This window comes from Pleurodeles waltl, chromosome 9, assembly GCF_031143425.1.
Source record: "Pleurodeles waltl isolate 20211129_DDA chromosome 9, aPleWal1.hap1.20221129, whole genome shotgun sequence".
Taxonomy (NCBI): domain Eukaryota; kingdom Metazoa; phylum Chordata; class Amphibia; order Caudata; family Salamandridae; genus Pleurodeles; species Pleurodeles waltl.
The window spans coordinates 31171198-31197466 of NC_090448.1; the positions used below are offsets into that span (position 1 = coordinate 31171198).

General features: G+C 47.7%; 1 protein-coding gene across 1 annotated transcript in view; it reads left to right on the top strand.

The window, feature by feature from the left end:
- QARS1 (glutaminyl-tRNA synthetase 1) overlaps positions 1 to 26269 on the top strand; it is a 343605-nt gene that overhangs the window by 52100 nt on the left and 265236 nt on the right. The window contains exon 5 of the mRNA XM_069206197.1: positions 16125 to 16189. Coding sequence (XP_069062298.1) covers positions 16125 to 16189 — 65 coding nt within the window. The remainder of the gene's footprint in view (positions 1 to 16124; positions 16190 to 26269) is intronic.

Here is a 26269-nt window from a genome sequence, read left to right on the forward strand (position 1 = left end):
GGTGGTGACTGGTGCTCAGCTTACAAAGGATAAATGTTAAGCCATTTGAACTGGTAAAAAAAAGCTCATGCAGTGCAATTAGAGATTGCATCCTAATTGTATTAGGAATGAAAGCAGTATTAAACTTAGGGTTGCTGACCAAGGAGACGAACTGATAACCATGGCCTGTGTGCGCGTGGGGAACTGCATGTGACCTTTTTTGTGTGGGCAACCGGATCCTCTCTTCCAACTGACGCCGAACCATTGATTGCGTTACGCACCACGAAGGGCCTGTTAAGAGCCCTAGCCCACATTGGAAGGATGTCAATGTGATCACAAGAATCGAATAATGATGGGGAGTCGATGCCAGGCATCTAGAGAGCTTATGGCTTAGTTTCTGTTTCAAAAGCTGATGCAGTACAAATTGTAGTGCTGAATTTCTACAGTGCCTCACAGCCCTCGCGATGCCACTATGTCCTCTGATCGATAGTGTCCCTGGATGGCCCTTTTGCAGATCACGGTTGATGGTATTTGGGTTGTCACTTGACTGATCTAGGAAGAGTTTGAGGTTCAGAGATGTGCTGCAGTTACAGATGGTGGTAGTGGCATGTAATCATGTCTTGTTTCGCATTAATGTCAGCATAGACATGGTGTAAGGAAATGCCTCCTTGGCATGGTTACCCCCTGACTTTTTGCCTTTGCTGATGCTAAGTTTTGATTTGAAAGTGTGCTGAGGCCTGCTAACCAGGCCCCAGCACCAGTGTTCTTTCCCTAAACTGTACTTTTGTCTCCACAATTGGCACAACCCTAGCACCCAGGTAAGTCCCTTGTAACTGGTACCCCTGGTACCAAGGGCCCTGATGCCAGGGAAGGTCTCTAAGGGCTGCAGCATATCTTATGCCACCCTGGGGACCCCTCACTCAGCACAGACACACTGCTTGCCAGCTTGTGTGTGCTAGTGAGGACAAAACGAGTAAGTCGACATGGCACTCCCCTCAGGGTGCCATGCCAACCTCACACTGCCTATGCAGTATAGATAAGTCACCCCTCTAGCAGGCCTTACAGCCCTAAGGCAGGGTGCACTTTACCATATGTGAGGGCACCAGTGCATGAGCACTGTGCCCCTACAGTGTCTAAGCAAAACCTTAGACATTGTAAGTGCAGGGTAGCCATAAGAGTATATGGTCTGGGAGTCTGTCATGCATGAACTCCACAGCACCATAATGGCTACACTGAAAACTGTGAAGTTTGGTATCAAACTTCTCAGCACAATAAATGCACACTGATGCCAGTGTACATTTTATTGTAACATACACCCCAGAGGGCACCTTAGAGGTGCCCCCTGAAACCTTAACCAACTATCCGTGTAGGCTGACTGGTTTTAGCAGCCTGCCACACTAGAGACCTGTTGCTGGCCACATGGGGAGAGTGCCTTTGTCACTCTGTGGCTAGTAACAAAGCCTGTACTGGGTGGGGGTGCTTCACACCTCCCCCTGCAGGAACTGTAACACCTGGCAGTGAGCCTCAAAGGCTCACCCCCTTTGTTACAGCACCGTAGGTCACTCCAGCTAGTGGAGTTGCCCGCCCCCTCCGGCCACGGCACCACTTTTGGCGGCAAGGCCGGAGGAGATAATGAGAAAAACAAGGAGGAGTCACTGGCCAGTCAGGACAGTCCCTAAGGTGCCCTGAACTGAGGTGACTCTGACTTTTAGAAATCCTCCATCTTGCAGATGGAGGATTCCCCTAATAGGGATAGGAATGCGACCCTCCTCCCCTTGGGAGGAGGCACAAAGAGGGTGTACCCACCCTCAGGGCTAGTAGCCATTGGCTACTAACCCCCAGACCTAAACACGCCCTTAAATTTAGTATTTAAGGGCTCCCCAGAACCTAGGAACTCCGATTCCTGCAACCTAAGACGAAGAGGACTGCTAAGCTGAAAAACCCTGCAGAGAAGACAGAGGCACCAACTGCTTTGGCCCCAGCTCTACCGGCCTGTCTCCCCCCTTCTAAAGACACTGCTCCAGCGACGCTTTCCTCAGGGACCAGCGACCTCTGAATCCTCAGAGGACTGCCCTGCTCTAGAAGGACCAAGAAACTCCAGAGGACAGCGGCCCTGTTCACCAAAGACTGCAACTTTGAAACAAAGCAGCAACTTTGAAACAACTTGTGTTTCCCGCCGGAAGCGTGAGACTTGCTACTCTGCACCCGACGCCCCCGGCTCGACTTGTGGAGAACAATCACTTCAGGGAGGACTCCCCGGCGACTGCGAGACTGTGAGTAGCCAGAGTTGCCCCCCCACCCCCCCCCCCCCGAGCCCCCACAGCGACGCCTGCAGAGGGAATCCCGAGACTCCCCCTGACCGCGACTGCCTGCTTCTCAGATCCCGACGCCTGGTAAAGACTCTGCACCCGCAGCCCCCAGGACCTGAAGGATCCGAACTCCAGTGCAGGAGTGACCCCCAGGAGGCCCTCAACCTTGCCCAGGTGGTGGCTACCCCGAGGAGCCCCCCCCCCCCCCCTTGCCTGCCTGCATCGCTGAAGAGACCCCTTGGTCTCCCATTGATTTCAATTACAAACCCGACGCGTGTTTGCACACTGCACCCGGCCGCCCCCGTGCTGCTGAGGGTGTACTTTCTGTGCTGACTTGTGTCCCCCCGGTGCCCTACAAAACCCCCCTGGTCTGCCCTCCAAAGACGCGGGTACTTACCTGCTGGCAGACTGGAACCGGGGCACCCCCTTCTCCATTGAAGCCTATGCGTTTTGGGCACCACTTTGACCTCTGCACCTGACCGGCCCTGAGCTGCTGGTGTGGTAACTTTGGGGTTGCTCTGAACCCTCAACGGTGGGCTACCTTGGACCCAAACTTGAACCCCATAGGTGGTTTACTTACCTGCAAAAACTAACAAACTCTTACTCCCCCTAGGAACTGTGAAAATTGCACGGTCTAGTTTTAAAATAGCTATATCTGATTTATGTGAAAACTGTATATGCTATTTTTCTAATTCAAAGTACCTACCTGCAATACCTTTCATTTGAAGTATTACATGTAAATCTTGAACCTGTGGTTCTTAAAATAAACTAAGAAAATATATTTTTCTATACAAAAACCTATTGGCCTGGAATTGTCCTTGAGTGTGTGTTCCTCATTTATTGCTCGTGTATGTACAACAAATGCTTAACACTACTCCTTTGATAAGCCTACTGCTCGACCACACTACCACAAAATAGAGCATTAGTAGAACCCATACTAAAATAGGAAAAGGCAGTTTTTTAAATTCACTCAAAAATTGGAGGTCGACGTAAGTTATTTCTATATTTGATGGACTTCATCGACTGCCAGTGAGGGAAGTGAATAGGGTTGCTCTAGAGGAAAGCGATAAAAGCTACTAGGAAGTTGTGCTGCAGTTGTTTCAGGAATATGTGGTGAGTGATAGCCATTGAAGTACTGAGCTTGGTATAAATTTATGTTGGGATGTTTCCTAGGGGGTAGGTGCTCTAAAACGTCTGGTGGGTGGCAGTGAAATCTGTCTCAGTCTGAAAGCAGGAGGAGGCTCTAGAATTCCTTGTTGTGGGACATACATTTTTTGGGGCTGTCACAAAATAGGGACAAGAGGAGTTATTTCAAAGCATGCTTTACTGGATCCACACACATTGTAAACATACATACAATTAAGGTGAATGAACTCTGTAGGAAGTTGGCTCTGTATGTGCTATTTCAAAGTAAGGAATAGCATGCACAGAGTCCAAGGGTTCCCCTTAGAGGTAAGATAGTGGTAAAAATAGATAATACTAATGCTCTATTTTGTGGTAGTGTGGTCGAGCAGTAGGCTTATCCAAGGAGTAGTGTTAAGCATTTGTTGCACATACACATAGACAATAAATGAGGTACACACACTCAGAGACAAATCCAGCCAATAGGTTTTGTTATAGAAAAATATCTTTTCTTAGTTTATTTTAAGAACCACAGGTTCAAATTTAACATGTAATATCTTGTTTGAAAGGTATTGCAGGTAAGTACATTAGGAACTTTGAATCATTTCAATTGCATGTATACTTTTCAAGTTATTCACAAATAGCTATTTCAAAAGTGGACACTTAGTGCAATTTTCACAGTTCCTGGGGGAGGTAAGTTTTTGTTAGGTTAACCAGGTAAGTAAGACACTTACAGGGTTCAGTTCTTGGTCCAAGGTAGCCCACCGTTGGGGGTTCAGAGCAACCCCAAAGTCACCACACCAGCAGCTCAGGGCCGGTCAGGTGCAGAGTTCAAAGCGGTGCCCAAAACGCATAGGCTAGAATGGAGAGAAGGGGGTGCCCCGGTTCCGGTCTGCTTGCAGGTAAGTACCCGCGTCTTCGGAGGGCAGACCAGGGGGGTTTTGTAGGGCACCGGGGGGGACACAAGCCCACACAGAAATTTCACCCTCAGCGGCGCGGGGGCGGCCGGGTGCAGTGTTAGAACAGGCGTCGGGTTCGCAATGGAAGTCAATGAGAGATCAAGGGATCTCTTCAGCGCTGCAGGCAGGCAAGGGGGGGCTTCCTCGGGGAAACCTCCACTTGGGCAAGGGAGAGGGACTCCTGGGGGTCACTTCTGCAGTGAAAGTCCGGTCCTTCAGGTCCTGGGGGCTGCGGGTGCAGGGTCTTTTCCAGGCGTCGGGACTTAGGTTTCAGAGAGTTGCGGTCAGGGGAAGCCTCGGGATTCCCTCTGCAGGCGGCGCTGTGGGGGCTCAGGGGGGACAGGTTTTGGTACTCACAGTCGTAGAGTAGTCCGGGGGTCCTCCCTGAGGTGTTGGTTCTCCACCAGCCGAGTCGGGGTCGCCGGGTGCAGTGTTGCAAGTCTCACGCTTCTTGCAGGGAGATTGCAGGGTTCTTTAAAGCTGCTTCTTTGGCTAAAGTTGCAGTCTTTTTGGAGCAGGTCCGCTGTCCTCGGGAGTTTCTTGTCGTCGTCGAAGCAAGGCAGTCCTCAGAGGATTCAGAGGTCGCTGGTCCCTTTGGAAGGCGTCGCTGGAGCAGAGTTCTTTGGAAGGCAGGAGACAGGCCGGTGAGTTTCTGGAGCCAAGGCAGTTGTTGTCTTCTGGTCTTCCTCTGCAGGGGTTTTCAGCTAGGCAGTCCTTCTTGTTGTTGCAGGAATCTAATTTTCTAGGGTTCAGGGTAGCCCTTAAATACTAAATTTAAGGGCGTGTTTAGGTCTGGGGGGTTAGTAGCCAATGGCTACTAGCCCTGAGGGTGGGTACACCCTCTTTGTGCCTCCTCCCAAGGGGAGGGGGTCACAATCCTAACCCTATTGGGGGAATCCTCCATCTGCAAGATGGAGGATTTCTAAAAGTTAGAGTCACCTCAGCTCAGGACACCTTAGGGGCTGTCCTGACTGGCCAGTGACTCCTCCTTGTTATTCTCATTATTTTCTCCGGCCTTGCCGCCAAAAGTGGGGGCCGGGCCGGAGGGGGCGGGCAACTCCACTAGCTGGAGTGTCCTGCGGTGCTGTGACAAAGGGGTGAGCCTTTGAGGCTCACCGCCAGGTGTTACAGCTCCTGCCTGGGGGAGGTGTTAGCATCTCCGCCCAGTGCAGGCTTTGTTACTGGCCTCAGAGTGACAAAGGCACTCTCCCCATGGGGCCAGCAACATGTCTCTAGTGTGGCAGGCTGCTGGAACTAGTCAGCCTACACAGATAGTCGGTTAAGTTTCAGGGGGCACCTCTAAGGTGCCCTCTGGGGTGTATTTTGCAATAAAATGTACACTGGCATCAGTGTGCATTTATTGTGCTGAGAAGTTTGATACCAAACTTCTCAGTTTTCAGTGTAGCCATTATGGTGCTGTGGAGTTCGTGTAAAACAGACTCCCAGACCATACAGGGAGTGCAGAATTATTAGGCAAATGAGTATTTTGACCACATCATCCTCTTTATGCATGTTGTCTTACTCCAAGCTGTATAGGCTCTAAAGCCTACTACCAATTAAGCATATTAGGTGATGTGCATCTCTGTAATGAGAAGGGGTGTGGTCTAATGACATCAACACCCTATATCAGGTGTGCATAATTATTAGGCAACTTCCTTTCCTTTGGCAAAATGGGTCAAAAGAAGGACTTGAGAGGCTCAGAAAAGTCAAAAATAGTGAGATATCTTGCAGAGGGATGCAGCACTGTTAAAATTGCAAAGCTTCTGAAGCGTGATCATCGAACAATCAAGCGTTTCATTCAAAATAGTCAACAGGGTCGCAAGAAGCGTGTGGAAAAACCAAGGTGCAAAATAACTGCCCATGAACTGAGAAAAGTCAAGCGTGCAGCTGCCACGATGCCACTTGCCACCAGTTTGGCCATATTTCAGAGCTGCAACATCACTGGAGTGCCCAAAAGCACAAGGTGTGCAATACTCAGAGACATGGCCAAGGTAAGAAAGGCTGAAAGACGACCACCACTGAACAAGACACACAAGCTGAAACGTCAAGACTGGGCCAAGAAATATCTCAAGACTGATTTTTCTAAGGTTTTATGGACTGATGAAATGAGAGTGAGTCTTGATGGGCCAGATGGATGGGCCCGTGGCTGGATTGGTAAAGGGCAGAGAGCTCCAGTTCGACTCAGACGCCAGCAAGGTGGAGGTGGAGTACTGGTTTGGGCTGGTATCATCAAAGATGAGCTTGTGGGGCCTTTTCGGGTTGAGGATGGAGTCAAGCTCAACTCCCAGTCCTACTGCCAGTTCCTGGAAGACACCTTCTTCAAGCAGTGGTACAGGAAGAAGTCTGCATCCTTCAAGAAAAACATGGTTTTCATGCAGGACAATGCTCCATCACACGTGTCCAAGTACTCCACAGCGTGGCTGGCAAGAAAGGGTATAAAAGAAGGAAATCTAATGACATGGCCTCCTTGTTCACCTGATCTGAACCCCATTGAGAACCTGTGGTCCATCATCAAATGTGAGATTTACAAGGAGGGAAAACAGTACACCTCTCTGAACAGTGTCTGGGAGGCTGTGGTTGCTGCTGGACGCAATGTTGATGGTGAACAGATCAAAACACTGACAGAATCCATGGATGGCAGGCTTTTGAGTGTCCTTGCAAAGAAAGGTGGCTATATTGGTCACTGATTTGTTTTTGTTTTGTTTTTGAATGTCAGAAATGTATATTTGTGAATGTTGAGATGTTATATTGGTTTCACTGGTAATAATAAATAATTGAAATGGGTATATATTTTTTTTTGTTAAGTTGCCTAATAATTATGCACAGTAATAGTCACCTGCACACACAGATATCCCCCTAACATAGCTAAAACTAAAAACAAACTAAAAACTACTTCCAAAAATATTCAGCTTTGATATTAATGAGTTTTTTGGGTTCATTGAGAACATGGTTGTTGTTCAATAATAAAATTAATCCTCAAAAATACAACTTGCCTAATAATTCTGCACTCCCTGTATACTCTTATGGCTACCCTGCACTTACAATGTCTAAGGTTTTGCTTAGACACTGTAGGGGCACAGTGCTCATGCACTGGTACCCTCACCTATGGTATAGTGCACCCTGCCTTAGGGCTGTAAGGCCTGCTAGAGGGGTGTCTTACCTATACTGCATAGGCAGTGAGAGGCTGGCATGGCACCCTGAGGGGAGTGCCATGTCGACTTACTCATTTTGTTCTCACTAGCACACACAAGCTGGTAAGCAGTGTGTCTGTGCTGAGTGAGAGGTCTCCAGGGTGGCATAAGACATGCTGCAGCCCTTAGCGACCTTCCTTGGCATCAGGGCCCTTGGTACTAGAAGTACCAGTTACAAGGGACTTATCTGGATGCCAGGGTGTGCCAATTGTGGGATCAATGGTACATTTTAGGTGAAAGAACACTGGTGCTGGGGCCTGGTTAGCAGGGTCCCAGCACACTTCTCAGTCAAGTCAGCATCAGTATCAGGCAAAAAGTGGGGGGTAACTGCAACAGGGAGCCATTTCTTTACAAACTCTTTTACCTAGATAGTTGTTTTAATAAATATTTGTCATCTCTTTGACAGACATATGCTATGCAATCCTTATTTATATCTTTGTGTCCTCCAGGAGAAAATTCAGTGGTAGAAGGTTTTATTAAGCACGTGAACAGATAATAGAATGCGAGAGCATGGTGGAACTGTTGTATGACTACAAACTCAACAATAAGAACTTCTTGTTTTGAATTAATGAGGGTACATACACATCTATCCTACAAGGACCACTGAAGGTAACCGAGAAGGTGGAGCAGTCAGCAGAGGTGATGCAGATGATTTGCGAAGGCACACAGGTAATCTAGTGAGCTATGTAGAGCATTGGGTCAAAGTTTAAAGGGGCTTTCCACCGCAGAGAACAAAAGTTCTTTATCCAGTCCTGCATCTCTAAGAATCAGTGACAATAGCAATTCTACAATGTTGCTTTGTTTGTCTACTAGGGTTTTACAACCTATTGTGGCATCATTAACTATGTGGCCACCGTTGGAGGCGTCAACATGGTTAAATGGGAACCACAAGTTATTACATACTGTGCAAACGTGCTGTAAATTGCTAAAAAGCAGCATTCTGACACCCATAGGCTGCGCCACAGGCAACACTGTGTGTGAGTGAAGTATTGTAGAAGGAAAATAAGTCCTCTAAATGCAGCCCATGTGTACAAACAGCTCCCAAGTCTGTCTATTCTGTTTCCTGTGTGATCATTCAAAACAAATCTGCACCACTTGCAATATCTGCGTCACAAACCATTTGGGCAACCCTAGAGGAGCAAGTAGGGAGGTATGTTATTGTCCAGTCACCCAGGATGTCCAGTTTCAGCAGCTCTAGTACATGAACCCAAGAGATAACCAAACTAGTTTTCACGAAACAATACTTTCACAAAGGCTTCGACCTGGAGCTACTGCTGCAAGATACCTTCGCGCCAGCAACTCTAACATCGTCCCCATCAGTAGAACTTGGACCAGCCTATAAACTTCCTCTGTAGAAGAAGCTTTGATGGACCCACCTCACATTACAGCAACCCAGTCTCCTCTGCGGTCACAAAATACCTCAGTCCTCTTTTCTTCCCCTTCTCGTCTATGATCGTTACTGCATCACTAACTCCAGGCACATTACCAAACTGCTTGAAGATGGGGCGCAGGTGACATTTCTCTTGAAAAAAAACGATGCTGACCCAACAGACCTAAATACCCTTCCTTGCGAAACTGTTGGGAAAATGTGTACACAACCAACTCTGCCAGCTCATTTGAACAGTTTAAATTGTTTGGTAAGTTCCAGTCTGAAATCGGACCAGGACACAGTACTGAAACGGCCATCTGCATCTTGGAGAACATACTTAAAATCCTGTGAATCCTGCCTTCTCATCCTCCTGGACCTTTCTTTGTGGGGACAGGGCGAAGGTCCTGACGAAGGCCGCATGACCCTAGTGGGCATTAAAAATAGGCCGAAACATGTTGGCCCTCCTCAGAGATTGGGGTGTACAGGTGATTAATTCCTAAAACACCAATAATATTTTAATCCTGTCCAGGCTGCACCAGAATAAATTAGTTAAGTGATCAGCCTGAGTCAGTTTAAGATATTTTTTCTGTTGTTCGTCTGTGGTCCCTGTACCATAATTGTTGGTTTTGTTTTTCGTGCTTAATTGTTCCCCCACCCTTACTGCACCACTCCAAAGGGGATTTATATTTTTGGAGTGTGTTAGCAGGGCCCTATCATGAACCATGCCACAATTTGTGGGTGAGGGCCGTTTTTTCAAAATATTGTTGATTTTTTTAATTAGTCGGGTCTGGAACTTGACTACATTCCTTATCCTTTCTGTGTGATGACCTGGAGAAGACTGCAAGAAAACCAGCAGTGGATTCCTGAAGAAGGAAGACCTGTGGAGAGACTGGACCATGTCTCGATGGCACAACAGAGTCCTATGGGGGCAGAAGCCCCTATCCACCACACCGGAGATGCAGGAGTTGGTCGGCAGGGAAGAAGAACAGGTCAGCACTGCAGCCCAGAAGCCGGAGAAGAATTCCTGATGAATGCAGATGGAATCCCACGCTGGAAGGAAGATTGCTTACAGGTGTTGGTGCAGGAATCCCACCAACTAGCCTTGGCTAAGGCAAATTTGCGGTTGGAGGATAAGAGGTGCTGCCGGGACCATCAAGGCCCAGGAGGACCCTACCCAGGAGGGAGGGGGGAGTCACAAGGGGACCTCTGTATCGCAGAAGGCCCATAGGAGCAGAGGCAGCACCCACAAGTGTCCCACAGGATGGGGACACAGAAGTCGCTAAAGCAGCCCACGCATCACCACAGAAGTTTCTCCCACGTCGCCTGAGAACCACGCAGCGGCCCAGGAGTTGCAGGAGGGAGTGCTGGGGGCTGGAGCTAAGTCACCTGAAGTTCCTCTTGGAGGTGAAGCAAACAAGCCTTGGCAGCTGAAAAGGACACTGTTTACGTGGGTGCTGTCTTGCGTGGAGTGGAAAGGAATTATCACCACCAAAGTGCGACAACTGGTAGAGAGGACCCAGGTACACTCTCCGGACCACCACCCTTGATGCAGGACCCACGCCACTCGAGATGAGGGGAGATCCATGAAACTGGTCATCGTTGCAGCCAGGTACCTGTAGTTACATGGGAGTGATGCCTTCACCCCCAAGGAAAATTTCTTCTTCTTGTGCAGGCTGAAGAGTAGCAGTCTTCTGAGGATACACGGCCAGGGAAATGTTGCAAAGCTGGCAGGAAGTCTGAATACAATGTTGCATAAGAGTTGTCCTCATGGATCTTCAGATTGTAGGTTCCTAGAGGGTCCTGTTGCGGTTCCGGAAGCCACAAGTCCAAGATGAGGTTGCAGAGGAGTCCTGGTGGAACCTTGCAAGCCAAATTTGAGGAACCACCCCAGAAGAAGACCCTATATAGCCCAAAGAGGGGGCCTCCATCACGTAGGTAACTACCTATCAGAGGATGCCTCTGACATCCCCTGCCTGGCTGGCCGCTCCAATGTTCCCAGAGTTCCCTGCCAACCTTGGAATCAAGATGGGAGAACCCAGAGACCCTGTGGAGGAGCTCTGAGCACCACCCCTGGGGTGATGATGGACAGGGGAGTGGTCACTCCCCTTTCATTGTCCAGTTTCATGCCAGAGCAGGGACTGGGAGGTCCCTGAACCGGTGTAAACTGGTTTATTCAAGAAGGGCACCAAATATGCCCTTCAAAGCGCTGCCAGTGGCTTGGGAGACTACCCCTCCCAAGCCTGTAACGCCTATTTCTAAAGGGAGAGGGTGTGACCCCCCCCTTCTCCCACAGGAAATCCTATGTTCTGCTTTCCTGGACTTTAGCTTCTCAATCAACAGGAGGGCAGAAACCTGTCTGAGGGGTGGCAGCAGCTGGGCTGCCTGGAACAAACCCTGTAAGACTGGTGGTAGCAACGCTGGGGGTCCTGTAAGGAGACCCCAGAGTGCATATGATCATGTTTCCAATACTTGCAGCAGTATTGGGGTACGATTCCGACATGTTTGATACCAAACATGCCCAGGTTCAGAGTTTCCATTATGTAGCTGGACATAGGTAGTGACCTATGTCTAGTACATATATAAAATGGCATCCCCGCACTCACGAAGTCCAGTAAAATGGGGCTGGAGTTCTTGGGGGCATCACTGCTAGTGCAGGGGTCCCCTCCCCCAGTTACCTGCACCCTGCCCTTTGGGCTGAGAGGGCCTTCCATAAGGGTGACTTATAGTGACCTGTAGTGAAAACTGTTGCATGCACCCGTTTCACTCAGGCTGCAATGGCAGCCCTGCAGAACCCTTTGCATGGGCTATGGGTGGCAGAATAACTGCTGCAGTTCATAGGGATTTCCTGGAACCCCATACCCTGGGTACCTAGGTACCATATATTAGGGACTTACATGGCAGGGGGTAGTATGCCAATTGTGGAAACAAAAAGTTACCAGCAACCAAATTTAGAGGAGAGAGCATAGTCACTGGGGCCCTGGTTAGCAGGAGCCCAGTGAAAACCAACACACTGACAAACAAGCAAAAAGTGGGGCTAACCCAACTACAGAGAGGCTCCTTTCCAACAGTGCAGCTCTGTAAAGATCCATTAGAGCAGGATTTTTTGTTTGATACCCTCACCACCACCCATGGAGATATTGAGATGCTCCCAGATATGCTTCGTCACGCAGACAATCTTTCAAGAACCTGTCCGCTCTAGGATTATAACACCGAGGGTGGACAAGAAATACAAGCCTGCACCTTCCGACGCACTGTTCATCAGGTCTCTGGTCCCACCAGATTCAACAGTGGCTACCACCGCCAGGAAGAGGGCTAACAGCCAGGCTACTGGGGACTCTCCTCCGCCAGAAAAGGAGAGCAAGAGGCTAGTTGCAGCAGGCAAAAGGGTGGCTGCGCAAGCAGCAAATCATTGATGTGTCTTTCCAGTTCACACTTCTTGCTCTGTAGGTGAGACCGGGCTCACTTTGAGATGAAGGAGCTCCTCCATTATCTACCAGATGAGCACCAAAAACATGGCCAGCAGATTGTTGCAGAGGGGCCAACAGTCGCAAACAATACTATCCGATGTGCAGTAGATGCTGCTGATACAGCTGCACATGGAATAAACACCAGCTGTTTTTGAGGAGGCGTGCATGGCTTCAGGCTCCAAGCCATAAGTTCAACAAGCGATACTTAAGATGCCCTTTGACAAGGAGCATCACTTTGGCCCTCAAGTTGACTACTCTTGAGAAATTAAAGAAAGATACGAACTCCACAAAGGCCATCGGGGCATTTCAGTCCCAAACATGCAGTTTTTTTTTTTTTTTTTTTTTTTTTCACCCAACATACAGAGGAGGTTCTAGACCATCAACAACCTCTGGCCCAAACACCTCCCGAACCAAACAACTCTCAACCTCTTACTCATGAGGTTCTTTCAGAGAGACATAGAGAGACAGGGGTAAGAGCGCTTCCACCCGTGGTTCACCCTCCTCAGGCAAACACTGACTACATACATTTTCCCAAACCCCACACCTCACCGGTAGGGGGGCACCTTCAGTATTATCACACCAATGGACAAACATAACATCAGAGCAACGGGGCCTTTCCGTTATCCAACATGGTTGTTGTATGGAGCTTACTTCCCCACCTCCAAATATTGTCCCTCCACACCCAGGTTATCTCATAAACATCTCACTCTTCTAAAAGAAGATGTGCAGTCTCTACTCCTCAAAGGGGCCATAGAGCCGGTCCCATTACAGTATCGGGGAACATGTACTCCCTATACTTTCTCATACCCAAAAAGGGCAGTTTAGTCAGATCCATACTCTGACCTCTAAACCAATACATTCACACATGGGTATTCTTCAGGATGTTATTCCACTCCTTCAACAAAAGACTTCATGACTGCTCTAGATCTAAGGGGCACCTGCGTCCACATTCATCTGCCACACCGCAAATACCTAAGATTTGTGGTCGCAGGAAAACATTATCAATTCGTTCTCCCTTTTGGAGTCACAAGCGCTCCCAGGGTATTTACCGAGGGACTAGTCCTTGTCGAAGCACATCTCAGAAAACAGAAAATGCATGTGTTCCCTTACCTAGACGACTGACTCATCAAAGCCAGTATACTATAGCAGTGTCAATCCCACACTCAAACCACAGTAAACCTTCTTCACAAATTTAGGTTCACAATCAACTTTGTCAAATTCCACCTACAGCCTCTTCAAATTCAACCTAGGAGTCCTCCTCAATGCAGCGCTCGGGTTAGCATACCCCAATCCAGCCTGCAGTCAAGGTTTCCAGCAACTTCTTCCTCAATTTCGGGAGAATCACAGTCAGGACTGTCATGCGCCTCTTGGGTGTTATGGCATCTTGTATTGCCATCGTTCCTCATGCCAGACTCCACATGCGTCCATTGCAGCAATGTCTCTCGTCAGTGGTCTCAGTCACAGGATCCCTTTAGGATCTAGTGTTGTTAGACTGCCAAACTTGTGCGCCTCTGCAGTGGTGGAACTCCACCAGCCTATTAAAAGGGTGGCCTTCTCGAGACTCTTGCCTCAGCTCACTTTGACCACAGTGATCCCTGACTGGTTGTGGTCCGCATCTTCAGAACTTCACCGTCCAAAGCATCTGGGATCTCAGTCACCAGTCCATGCACATCAGTTATCTGGAACTTCAAGTGGTATCTCCAGTCATCTGAGCTTTCCTTACTCACCTGTCACACAAAGCTGCTCAACAGGATGCATCAACAAGTCCAAGAATGAGAACTCCACCCACAAGTCCTTCAAAAATACTTACAAAGGTGGGGTACTCCTGAATAGACCTTTTCGCCACAGTAGAAAACACAAAATGCCCAAGCTTCTCATCCAGGTGCCCTCACCCTCTGTCCAAGGGCAATGCTCTGTGGATAAACTGGTCAGGGATATTTGCTTACGCTTTTCCACGTCCTCTCATTCTATTTCTGGTTCGGAAACTCAGAAATCTCTCACCATGATCCCGGTAGCTCCTACCAGGGCACGTCAGCCATGGTTCACACCAGTACGGGACCTCTCGCAGGTTCCCCATGGGAAGCTCCCCAACAGGCCAGCCCTTCTCGCACAAGACCATGGACATATTAGATACCCAGATCCCAAATCACTCAACCTTGTGATATGGATCCCGAAGTCATAGAGTTTGGTTATCTCCAATTACCTTCTAAGTGTATGGAGATTCTTAAGGAAGCCCATAGACCAACAACTAGAGAATGTTACGCAGTGAAATGGAAACGCTTTGTTTTTTGCTGCCAGTCCAAAAACACTCACCCCTTTAAAACCTTTTTCCAAGATTTTGCTTATTTGCTTCACTTGCTTCCACATAGACTGCCCCAAGTCGCATCCTTGAATCTTAATATAGTACTCAGTAGGCTCAAGGGCCCACCTTTTGTGCCACTTCATTCAAGTCATGTTCAATTCCTCTCTTGGAAAGTGGCTTTCCTAGTCGCCATTACATCACTCAGACTTGTAAGTGAGCTCCAAGCATTAACTTTAGAAGAACCTTTCTTTCAAATACATAAAGACAAGGTGGTCCTCCGTACAAACTCAAGGTTCCTACCAAAAGTATTTTCTCAATTCCACATCAATCAAACCATTAAATTACCGGTTTTCTTTCTGACTCGATGGCAGAAAGAACACTACACGCTTTAGATGTTAAAAGGGCACCCATGTATTACATTGACTGGACTAAACCGTTTAGGAAAAATAAAACAGCTGTTAGTAGCTTTTTCACTACCCCATAGAGGTAATGCAATTTCAGAAAATGGCATAGCTAGGTGGATTGTTAAATGCATACAAACTTGTTATGCTAAAGCAAAAAGACAGATGCCACGAACTCCTGGAACAGATCCCACTAGGAAAAAGGGTTCCACTATGGCGTTCTTGGGAAACATTCATTTAGCTGACATTTGTAAAGCAGCTACCTGCTCTATACCACATACTTTCACAAGGCTTTGCTGTGTAGATGTACTGGCACGTCAGCCAGCCAGTGTAGGACAGGCTGTCTTAAGAACACGTTTCCAGACAACTGCAACTCCCACAGGCTAGCCACTGCTTTCATGGAGGGACTGCTTTACAGTCTACGCAGAGCATGTGTATCTACAGCCAGACGTGCCATTGAACGGAAAATTTTACTTACCCAGCAGACATCTGTTTGTGGCATGTAGTGCTGTAGATTCACATGCATATATTTTGTACAAATGTATATACTCTTGCATGGACGTCTTTCACTGTACTTCTCCTATACTCTCTCTCACCCACCTGCGGGAAAACAATCTATGCCCATGCGCAGTATCACCGAGAAGGAGTCACTCAATCCTGTGACTCTAATGCGTTCCAAAGAGAAACAACTTCTAACATTCCGAGTCTAACACTCGATGGCGGAAGTAGGCGGAGCATGTGAATCTACAGCACTAAATGCCACAAACAGATGTCTACTGGGTAAGTAACTTTTTCCTTTATTGACAATTCACAATGTGCACAAGCATTAAGACATACTTTTTGATTGATTTTATTTATTTTTTGTTATACAGAAGCTTTCATGGTTTTTAAAGTAATGTGAAGACAGCTGCATAGTTCTGAGATTCTTAGCTACCCAGCAATGAAGTTGAAAAGCTGTATTTTTGTCGTCCAAGCAATTTAATTTTTCTTAAAAAGTGATAACTTTTTGTTTTCTTTGTTTTTAGGCGAGGCAAGAAGCAAGTTGAAGTGGGCAGATGGAAAGATCATTAAGAATGAAGTCGACTTGCAGGTAAGTGGAGATTTGTGTAGCTTTGCTCCTATCTGAAGCAGGCACTGGTGAAGGTGTGCACCACCTGCAGCTTCAATCATTTTTGTTGAGTTCAGTGAACCAGCCTCATTGAAGCGCACTTCTTACGATCTCCAAAACTGAACCTGCAGTACACCTCTCTCCAAATATGTAGTGTGGAGTTATCCAACATAACAAGTCCAAAGACTTCCCACAAAGTTTGGCTTCCACTGCCCATTCCCAGGTTAGCCGAGCGGCACCATTGCACAGTTGGCAGATCTTCCTACGCCAGTATGTGGCACAGTTCCATCTAGCTTCACCTGTCCGATTCGGGATCAAAATTCCCTGGTAGTGTATTTAATAATGGTGACAACCAGTGGAGCCTTTTCTTGAGGTCAGGTGCCAGTTTGAAGTTACTGGGCCATGCCAGTATCCCAGTGTTGCAATACTGCTCAGAGGACGGTGATGATCAGAAGCAGAAGGCTTTGCTGTTTTCCTTTGAGTGGGAACTATGCCCGAAGGACCAAGGGGAAGACTTTGCTGCTGCTTAGTTTGATTGCAACAAGTATGCAGACATTACTGATTCCAAGCCCATCATTATCGAGCCTTGCTATGAGGTTGAAGAGCCTGCAGTGACTGCACAGCCGGACCAGCATCCTCTGACGTGAGCTGTGCCAAAGCCCTGTTTGCTTCTCTTTGTCACTGCTTTTGGGCGAGCTGATTCAGGAATGCTGATGCCCATGTGCCTGCCAACCCTTCCCTACAGAGAATCCGCTTGCGCTTGGAGTCCCATGTGTCTCTGCTACCACTCCCTGAGTCTGAAAGCCCTGATCTGCTACTGTTACTTGTTCCAGTGTTGCATCTCACAGCCAAGAAGGTGTGCAACCGCCTGATCACTGCAGACCCCATGAACGGCTGAGTGAAGTCCTGCATGATAAAGATTGAATCTGGAATCAAACAGTACAACCAACCTGAGTGAAAGGCCCAGGTTGTACTTACTTTTAGGCATCTGTTACATTACTAAATCTTTAATAATTCACCTATAGGCCTTGTAACAAATGACAGGTCAGCCCAAACTCCTCGAGGGTTGTTTGTGTTGGTTCTGGAGGGAATCTATCCTGTCAGTTCAGGCTGGACTGATTTTGTATGGCTGGTGCCTGTCTTAAGTGGCTCATGGAGTGCAGACTGAGCGATAAGTGGCTGGGAATAATTCAGGCATTCTTACATCACTGCTTGCCACAGTTTCAAGAAAACAGATTATTACAAAGTAACTAGATGCACATTCAAGAGTATTGATCATAATGTAATTGATTGGTCCCATGGTCTTAAGTAGGCCTTTCAGACGTATTATTCACTGCAATTATGCCACAACAGCGAGAAGATACCCTTGTTTCCTACTGCTGTGATAATAGTGCCTAGTCCTGAAGCTGGCACCCTCCTCTTAGTCTGTTTAATTCTGTATTTCACATAAGAGTTCAGAACGCCTAGTAACAGCAGTGGATGGGTTTGGAATCCTTGTACAGCATAGACATGTAGACTCTTTCTTAACGGACTAGAAATACTTCCTCATTTTACGTATTGCTAGCCGCACTGGATGTCTCACCACACACAACTCTCCAAGAGGAAGTTCTTGAGACATGTACTTTCTTGTGTTGATCTCTGCCCTCCACTCCATGTTGGGACTCTTACAATTCCCAGTCGTCGCTCTGCCCATGTGTGTTTTTTTTTTTTGAGTTACAGGATGATTCTGCCCGGTACCTCCCCCTTTGATTCCATGTTTTCATCACAGAAGTCATATATGCTCAGATGTTAGGCTTGTAGGTATTGAGAGTTCCAGCTGCAGGTGAACTCTTTTCCTAGGTTTTACTTCCTCTGCCGAAATATGTTAACTGAAGAGGACCAGAGGGAACTGAGAGGGGTAGGGGACCTCTCATCTGAAGAAATATCCACCTGAACTGGAAGTCTCTGGCTGTGACTCATGTAAGGGGTCTGTGTTGTTGAAATAGCTGCAAATGGAGGCTTCCTAATGGAATTATATATGGTAAACTTATGGCTAACTGGGAAGTTGACTTTCTGACAGTATGATGTAGTGGGACACGATGTGGCCTCTGTGGTTAAAAGCTTTCTCCTCCTCTCTAGCAGCTATACAAGTTATTTTTGCAGCACTTGGCATGCCTCCTAGATAGAAGCCTGCTGCACAATCAGTTGGCAGGCCTGGTAAACAAAGGCACCTGTTACATAGGAGCCAGCTTGTGTTTGTTGTGACTCGAGGCTGTTCTTTGCTGCCCCTTCGGGAGATGGGTTCTTTCCACCTGCTGTACGGAAATCACGCCTCCGGGATGTAAGCGCCTTTAAGTCCTTATTAACAAAATAACTGTTGCTGCAGCAATGATTTTGTTGCCCGCAGGGCATGAGGGTTACTATGGGCGCGAGTTCTTGGAAGTACCAGGTCGCTTTTGCTGCCCTCTCCTAGACACAGGACTGAGTGTCTCTTGCTGGCCCAGAGGGTGCCTGACCTGTCGTTCTCAGTACGAGGCTGTTGTCTTCCTGGTTCTTGGAATCCCCACAGGGGGCCACCTGCTCCCTGTGCTTGATCTTAGCCCTACTAATGACAAATTATAATTGGAGATCACTGCAAAAGTGAAATTGTTGCGTGGAAGATTTAAAGGGGAAATTCCTTTTTTTTTATTTTTATTTTTTATTTTTTTTAAAGCTAGCTCTTTTGTCTTCCTTATGCCTTCTTCATGGCCTGTCAGCCTCAGGTGCAAGTACAGCGCCGCTGGCCCAGGGGTAGAGGTTTAACAGAGCCCAGCAGGGCCATGAAAGGACCTGGGTCAAGCATTTGTTCAATCCTAAGGGATATCTTGGTGACCCTCTTCCCCAGTACGAGGCCATTGCAGCGCCATTCCATGTCGAGTGGACAAAGGCAGCAGGGCCCGCTTTACATTTAGGGCGGCGAATTGGCCTCTTGGGGACGGGTCTAGCTAAAGTTTCCGGGGTTGTATAAGTTCGGTGCAGGTATTTCCAACAGATGTTAAATGAGAATGTTCAATGAAGACAAAAGCACTGAGAAAAAGAGACCGTTTTTCAGGTTTTTTTTCCAGAGCACTCGTAGCCATGTGTGTCGGACCATGATCAATGTATCTAGAGTGCACCCCATTTAGAACTTACCCCATTTTCCACCTCATTCACACAGGACAACCACGACGTGTGCAACCTTTGCCTCCTGGAGGATTAGAAGTCAGAGGTGCACAGTGTGTGCTGAGTGCCAGCCGAAGACCCTCGAAGCAAGCGTAGAGCAGAGGTACGCCCACTACGCCATATCGCATTCGCTCAAGGATTTGGGTTGTCCTTCAGTGATGAAAGCCCACAAGGACACCGAATGGGCGCAAGGGAAAGATTCAACATCTGAGAAATAGTCCAGGCCAAGAAGGAAAGAACACTGAAAAGGGTGCAGACTCGAAGAAACACCTAGGTAACATACCAAAGGCCTACCATGGCAGAGTCTAAATAGTCTGTCTGGAAGCTTACAAATGTTTTCTAGAGCTCAGCAATCGAAGGTAGGCAAAAAACGAAAGAGCCTCACTTGTCCAAGCATAACGGCACCATTGGAGGTAGGCCATCAGAAAGGGTCTCTACACTGAAAGGCGATCAAGAGCGTGGGAGGGAGAAAGAGCCTCTCAAAAGGGACGTTTTGATGCTAAAAAGAGACATTGAAACTATCAATGTCAACCAAACGGCCCTCAGTGTAAAAAGAAAGCAGCAGCGCCTCTAGGCTGAAATGGAGGCCCTGCTGAAGAGAAGGAGGGAGTTCAGACTCCCTAAAATCCTACTGGATTCCTCTGAAGTATTTGGAACAGAAGGGTAGTGAACCGGGCCCTGCAGGGTTGGAACCTTGTGCCACATCAGAAGAGCTTGCAAAGGAATTCTTGGAGTACTTGGAAGAGGAAGGTCTAGTGGAGGAGGACCCTCCTTGGAGTGAAAGCTACAGAAGACTGGCCAAGTCAGAGTAGAGTTCCTGCCCAAGAGGGGGTGGGCTCTGACTCATCCAGGCCGGTGCCCCCCCCTCGACTATATTACAGTCTACAATGTCGTAATTGAGGACAGAAGATACTTACAGCTTCAACCATGAGGAAGAGTGCTCTGACATGTTTTCTACTGGAAGCAATCTCATCAGCCCTGAAGAGGAGTCCGTTCCTACTTATGCGACGCAGCATCTTGGATCAGGGGGCTTCTAGGCAACCAGCTGCAGCAAAGGTAGTCACATCAAGGATGGACGAGAAGCGCAGTCACCAGAGACCCACCTTGCATTAAGGGCAGTGTGGTTGCAGACTTCCTGATCGTCTCAATAGAACAAAACTGGGCAAGCGCACAAACTGCCAATGGTCGCCTTCCTGAAAGGAGCGCATGCGAGTGGACATGGTAGGACATAAGACGGAGAGGTCAGTGGTGGCACAGCGACTTATATCTAACTCCAGCACACTTCTAAATCGATATCCCCACCAGCAGTGGGATGAAACTGAGGACCTCTGGCAACACCTTGAAGAGGAATGTAAGAAGAGGGCAAGAGCAGTTATTCAGGAGGGAAGAATATTACCAATACTTGCAGGAAGTCATCATTGCATTCTGGAGAATCCCCCAGCAGATAACTCAAGACAGCTGTGAGCAGCCACAGTGCTGAGCACACATGGCCAGCGAAGGGTGTCTGGTTTTAAGCAGGAGGTACAAGCCTCTGTGGTTATTACGCTCCTCACCAGCAGCAGCCTTTGTGGCTTAATGGTTGACAATGCATTTCCGTGCATGAAAAAAGACGGCCAAAGCAGGTACGGCTTTGTAATGCATAGGGTATTTTGTGGGAGGAATTATCCAGAGGAAAAGAGAACCCCAAGTGGTTCATTTGCAACCTACAATATTGCTGGCCTCCTTTACGCAGTGAAGCGGCCCACCGAGTGCATCATCGCAGTGGCAATATGGGTCACTGTCGCACACTTTTGGGGGTAAAAGTGCCTGAGGTAGAGGAGCCACCCCTAGAGCGCCAGGATCCTCCACCATGTGAGTTAACAATGGAGCTCCAACTACACAAAACACTTGTAGGAGAGAGAATTGGGGGATTTATCCAGGAGAGGAACAAAAACACCTCCAACAAATGAATATTGAACTTAATTCAATATGGTTACTGCTTAGAACTGCTATACAAGCCTCCAGCAATCTGACCCCAAGGGAACGCAGAGGCGTCTGTGTCAAGAGCTCCACTATCTCTCACTCTAGAAGGCAATAGAAAAGGTACAGTCAATGGAAAAGAACCGAGGGGTTTACTTGGTTTATTTCCTTGTATGAAAATCGGACAAGGCGCACAGACCCATATTGGATGTAAAAGCACTGAATTGGTTTTTAAAGAGGCAAAACTTTAAGATGACGACACTGGAGATCATTCCACTGATGGAAAGGGGGCACCAAATGGCAACCATAGACCAAAAAGATGCCTGTTTACACGTCCCAATGAACTGAGTACACATGGAGTTCTTGCTGTTTGTCGCGGACAAAGTACTTTACCAGTTCAAGGTCCTCCGCTTTCGGACAAAGCTCGCTTTGAGGGTTTTCACCAGGTGCCTTGTTGTAGAAAGACTGTATATGTATGGGTATCACCACATGGCAGAAACTGCGTGAGTTGATGTATTTGATTTTATGCACATCATCATATATAGCTAAAATTAAAGATTGGTATAATCCTGCAGTTGTTTTTTTTTTTTTGCATTATATTTGTCTGAGGTCTTTGCATATGTGTTAATTCATTGTAATTGGTTTTAACATGCCCCCCCTCCCCAAATGATCACCAGCATAACACCAGAGCAATACGACCAACTCATGATTGTCCTCAATGGAGTCACAGGAGCTAGATAAAATTTGACATGTTACTTGCCAAACAACTTGAGGCTTTGGAGTGGGGAACATACCATCAGGATATACTGCCCATACGACAAAATATGTTAGGAAAATGACTGGCATTTCTAAAATATTATCATACAAGATCTGAGGAACCATTACAATTTTGCTGTATGCTGGTCTGTTTTCTAGTCTAGCTTTAATTTTTTTCTGATTAAAATATATCAGCCTAAATTGTAGTCCGAGGAAATAAATATTTAGCATTTTTTTCATGAACTAGCTTCTTGGGCGATATCGACTTTAAGAATATCCCTGTGTTGTATGAGAGGAGAGATTTTCTTGCATGTGATAATCTACTTTTTCCTTCTGCAGTTTATATGATATGTGGATGATGGATTAGACTTGTTTATCTAAACCCTTTCTTGTGTATACACAGAAGTAGCAGCACACCTGTGGAGAAGGTGACTGCACATTCATCGATGTCTAGGAATTTGATTGGCACAGGGGAAACAGGGCAAACATTGCCAGAACAACATATAGACTGTTATCAAGACACTTCCCAATCTGGGCTTCTCCCAGAGTTTTAGTCATTCCCAACCCCAAAGAAGGAAAAGGAATTCTTAGGGGAGAGGCCAACCATAGTGAGAGTTAAGTTCTTCTCTGTAACATTGTCCGGTACTTAAAGTCCAACTCGCCTTCACCACAATGGTCAACGTCTGACGGTGAAGACAGTGGGGAAAAGTATTGTTATGAGGGCATCTTGTATCCTCCTAAAGCATGTGAGGCTTCACATGAGGCCAGTCTACGAGTGGCTGCAACAGAAATTATCACGGGCGCCTGGGAGTTGGGCGCATCTACTGGTTATCACATAGAGAGTACAGAAAGTGATGCAGTGGTGGAATATAAACAACATTACAGTGGGGAAACCTATCAAACTTCCAGCTTCCTCTGTAGCCATCACAACAGATTACCCATCATGGGGCAGGGTAGCCTATAACAGAAAGCTAAACATCAAGGGCCTATGGAGCACAGAAGATGCAGTACAACACATGAATGTGTTGAAGCTAAAATACGTCGTCTTGGCTCTCAAGGCCTTCCAGACTGATCTAATGAAGATCAGTTCAGGTCCAGACAGACCGCATGACCACTGAGTTCTACCTCAACAAACCGAGGCGGTGGAATGGAGAGAAAATCTCATGTGCTGATCAAAGTGGCACAGGACATGAGAAAGTGGTTGTTCAAAGAAGGAAAAAGCTAGTAGTGAAGCAACTCCCAGGGGTTCAAAACACAGAGGCACACTGGCAAATGCTTTACGCGATTGGGAGCTAAAGCAATAGCAGGTTGAGAACATCTTTGAGAATGGGGCACACCACACACAGACCTATTTGCAATCCAGCATAAACAGAATGTCAAAGTTTTGCATCTAGTTATCCTCACAATCCGTCGATAGGTGATGCCATGTTAATAGAATCATTGGAGAAATATGCTGATGCTTTGCCCCTTATTCCGTTGATGCCGCTAGTGACACAGAAATGCAAACAAAATTGACACTAATTGCAATAGCACCACAGTGGGCCAGGCAAATATGGTTTAAGACCTTGTGGAAAAGGCAAAGGACAAGGTCGTGAGATTGCCAACACACCAGGACCTGTTGACAATGCAGGGGTGGGAGGTCAGATATGCCATCCGGAATCAACTGCCCTGAGCCCTGCAGCATGGTTCCTGAAGACCAAGAGTTTGGTCAGCCTGGTCCATGTGCACGAGTGTAGGAAGTTGGCTCTGTATGCACTATTTCAAAGTAAGGAATAGTATGCACAGAGTCCAAGGGTTCCCCTTAGAGGTAAGATAGTGGCAAAAAGAGATAATACTAATGCTCTATTTTGTGGTAGTGTGATCGAGCAGTAGGCTTATCAAAGGAGTAGGGTTAAGCATTTGTTGTACATACACACAGGCAATAAATGAGGAACACACACTCAGACAAATCCAGCCAATAGGTTTTGTTATAGAAAAATATCTTTTCTTAGTTTATTTTAAGAACCACAGGTTCAAATTCTACATATAATATCTCATTTGAAAGGTATTGCAGGTAAGTACTTTAGGAACTTTGAATAATCACAGTAGCATATATACTTTTTACATAAAACACAATAAGCTGTTTTAAAAGTGGACACAGTGCAATTTTCACAGTTCCTGGGGGAGGTAAAGTATTGTTATTTTTAGCAGGTAAGTAAATCACTTACAGGTCTCAGTTTTGGGTCCAAGGTAGCCCACTGTTGGGGGTTCAGAGCAACCCCAAAGTTACCACACCAGCAGCTCAGGGCCGGTCAGGTGCAGAGGTCAAAGAGGTGCCCAAAACACATAGGCTTCAATGGAGAGAAGGGGGTGCCCCGGTTCCAGTCTGCCAGCAGGTAAGTACCCGCGTCTTCGGAGGGAAGACCAGGGGGGTTTTGTAGGGCTCCGGGGGGGACACAAGTCCACACAGAAAGTACACCCCCAGCAGCGCGGGGCGGCCGGGTGCAGTATGCAAACAAGCGTCGGGTTCTCTGTAGATTTCAATGGGAGACCAAGGAGTCTCTTCAGCGATGCAGGCAAGGGGGGGGGCTCCTCGGGGTAGCCACCACCTGGGCAAGGGAGAGGGCCTCCTGGGGGTCACTCCTGCACAGAAGTTCCGTTCCTCCAGGTGCTGGGGGTGCGCAGGGTCTTTTCCAGCCGTCGGGACTTTAGGTTCAGACAGTCGCGGTCAGGGGGAGCCTCGGGATTCCCTCTGCAGGCGTCGCTGTGGGGGCTCAGGGGGGACAACTTTGGTTACTCACGGTCTCGGAGTCGCCGGAGGGTCCTCCCTGAGGTGTTGGTTCTCCACCAGTCGAGTTGGGGTCGCCGGGTGCAGTGTTGCAAGTCTCACGCTTCTTGCGGGGATTTGCAGGGGTCTTTAAATCTGCTCCTCTGTAACAAAGTTGCAGTTCTTTTGGAGCAGTGCCGCTGTCCTCGTGAGTTTCTTGTCTTTCTTGAAGCAGGGCAGTCCTCTGAGGATTCAGGGGTCGCTGGTCCTTTGGAAAGCGTAGCTGGAGCAGGTTTCTTTAGAAGGCCGGAGACAGGCCGGTAAGACTGGGGCCAAAGCAGTTGGTGTCTTCTGTTCTTCTTCTGCAGGGGTTTTTCAGCTCAGCAGTCCTCTTCTTGTAGTTTCAGGAATCTAAATCCTTAGGTTCAGGGGAGCCCTTAAATACTAAATTTAAGGGCGTGTTTAGGTCTGGGGGGTTAGTAGCCAATGGCTACTAGCCCTGAGGGTGGGTACACCCTCTTTGTGCCTCCTCCCTGAGGGGAGGGGGGCACATCCCTAATCCTATTGGGGAATCCTCCATCTGCAAGATGGAGGATTTCTAAAAGTTAGTCACTTCAGCTCAGGACACCTTAGGGGCTGTCCTGACTGGCCAGTGACTCCTCCTTGTTATTCTCATTATTTCCCCCGGCCTTGCCTCCAAAAGTGGGGCCGTGGCCGGAGGGGCCGGGCAACTCCACTAGCTGGAGTGCCCTGTGGTGCTGGAACAAAGGGGGTGAGCCTTTGGGGCTCACCGCCAGGTGTTACAGTTCCTGCCTGGGGGAGGTGTTAGCATCTCCACCCAGTGCAGGCTTTGTTACTGGCCTCAGGGTGACAAAGGCACTCTCCCCATGGGGCCAGCAACATGTCTCGGTTGTGGCAGGCTGCTGGAACCAGTCGGCCTACACAGATAGTCGGTTAAGGTTTCAGGGGGCACCTCTAAGGTGCCCTCTGGGGTGTATTTTACAATAAAATGTACACTGGCATCAGTGTGCATTTATTGTGCTGAGAAGTTTGATACCATCAATTGCATGTATACTTTTCAAGTTATTCACAAATAGCTATTTTAAAAGTGGACACTTAGTGCAATTCTCACAGTTCCTGGGGGAGGTAAGTTTTTGTTAGTTTTGCCAGGTAAGTAAGACACTTACAGGGTTCAGTTCTTGGTCCAAGGTAGCCCACCGTTGGGGGTTCAGAGCAACCCCAAAGTTACCACACCAGCAGCTCCGGGCCGGTCAGGTGCAGAGTTCAAAGTGGTGCCCAAAACGCATAGGCTTCAATGGAGAGAAGGGGGTGCCCCGGTTCCAGTCTGCCAGCAGGTAAGTACCCGCGTCTTCGGAGGGCAGACCAGGGGGGTTTTGTAGGGCACCGGGGGGGACACAAGC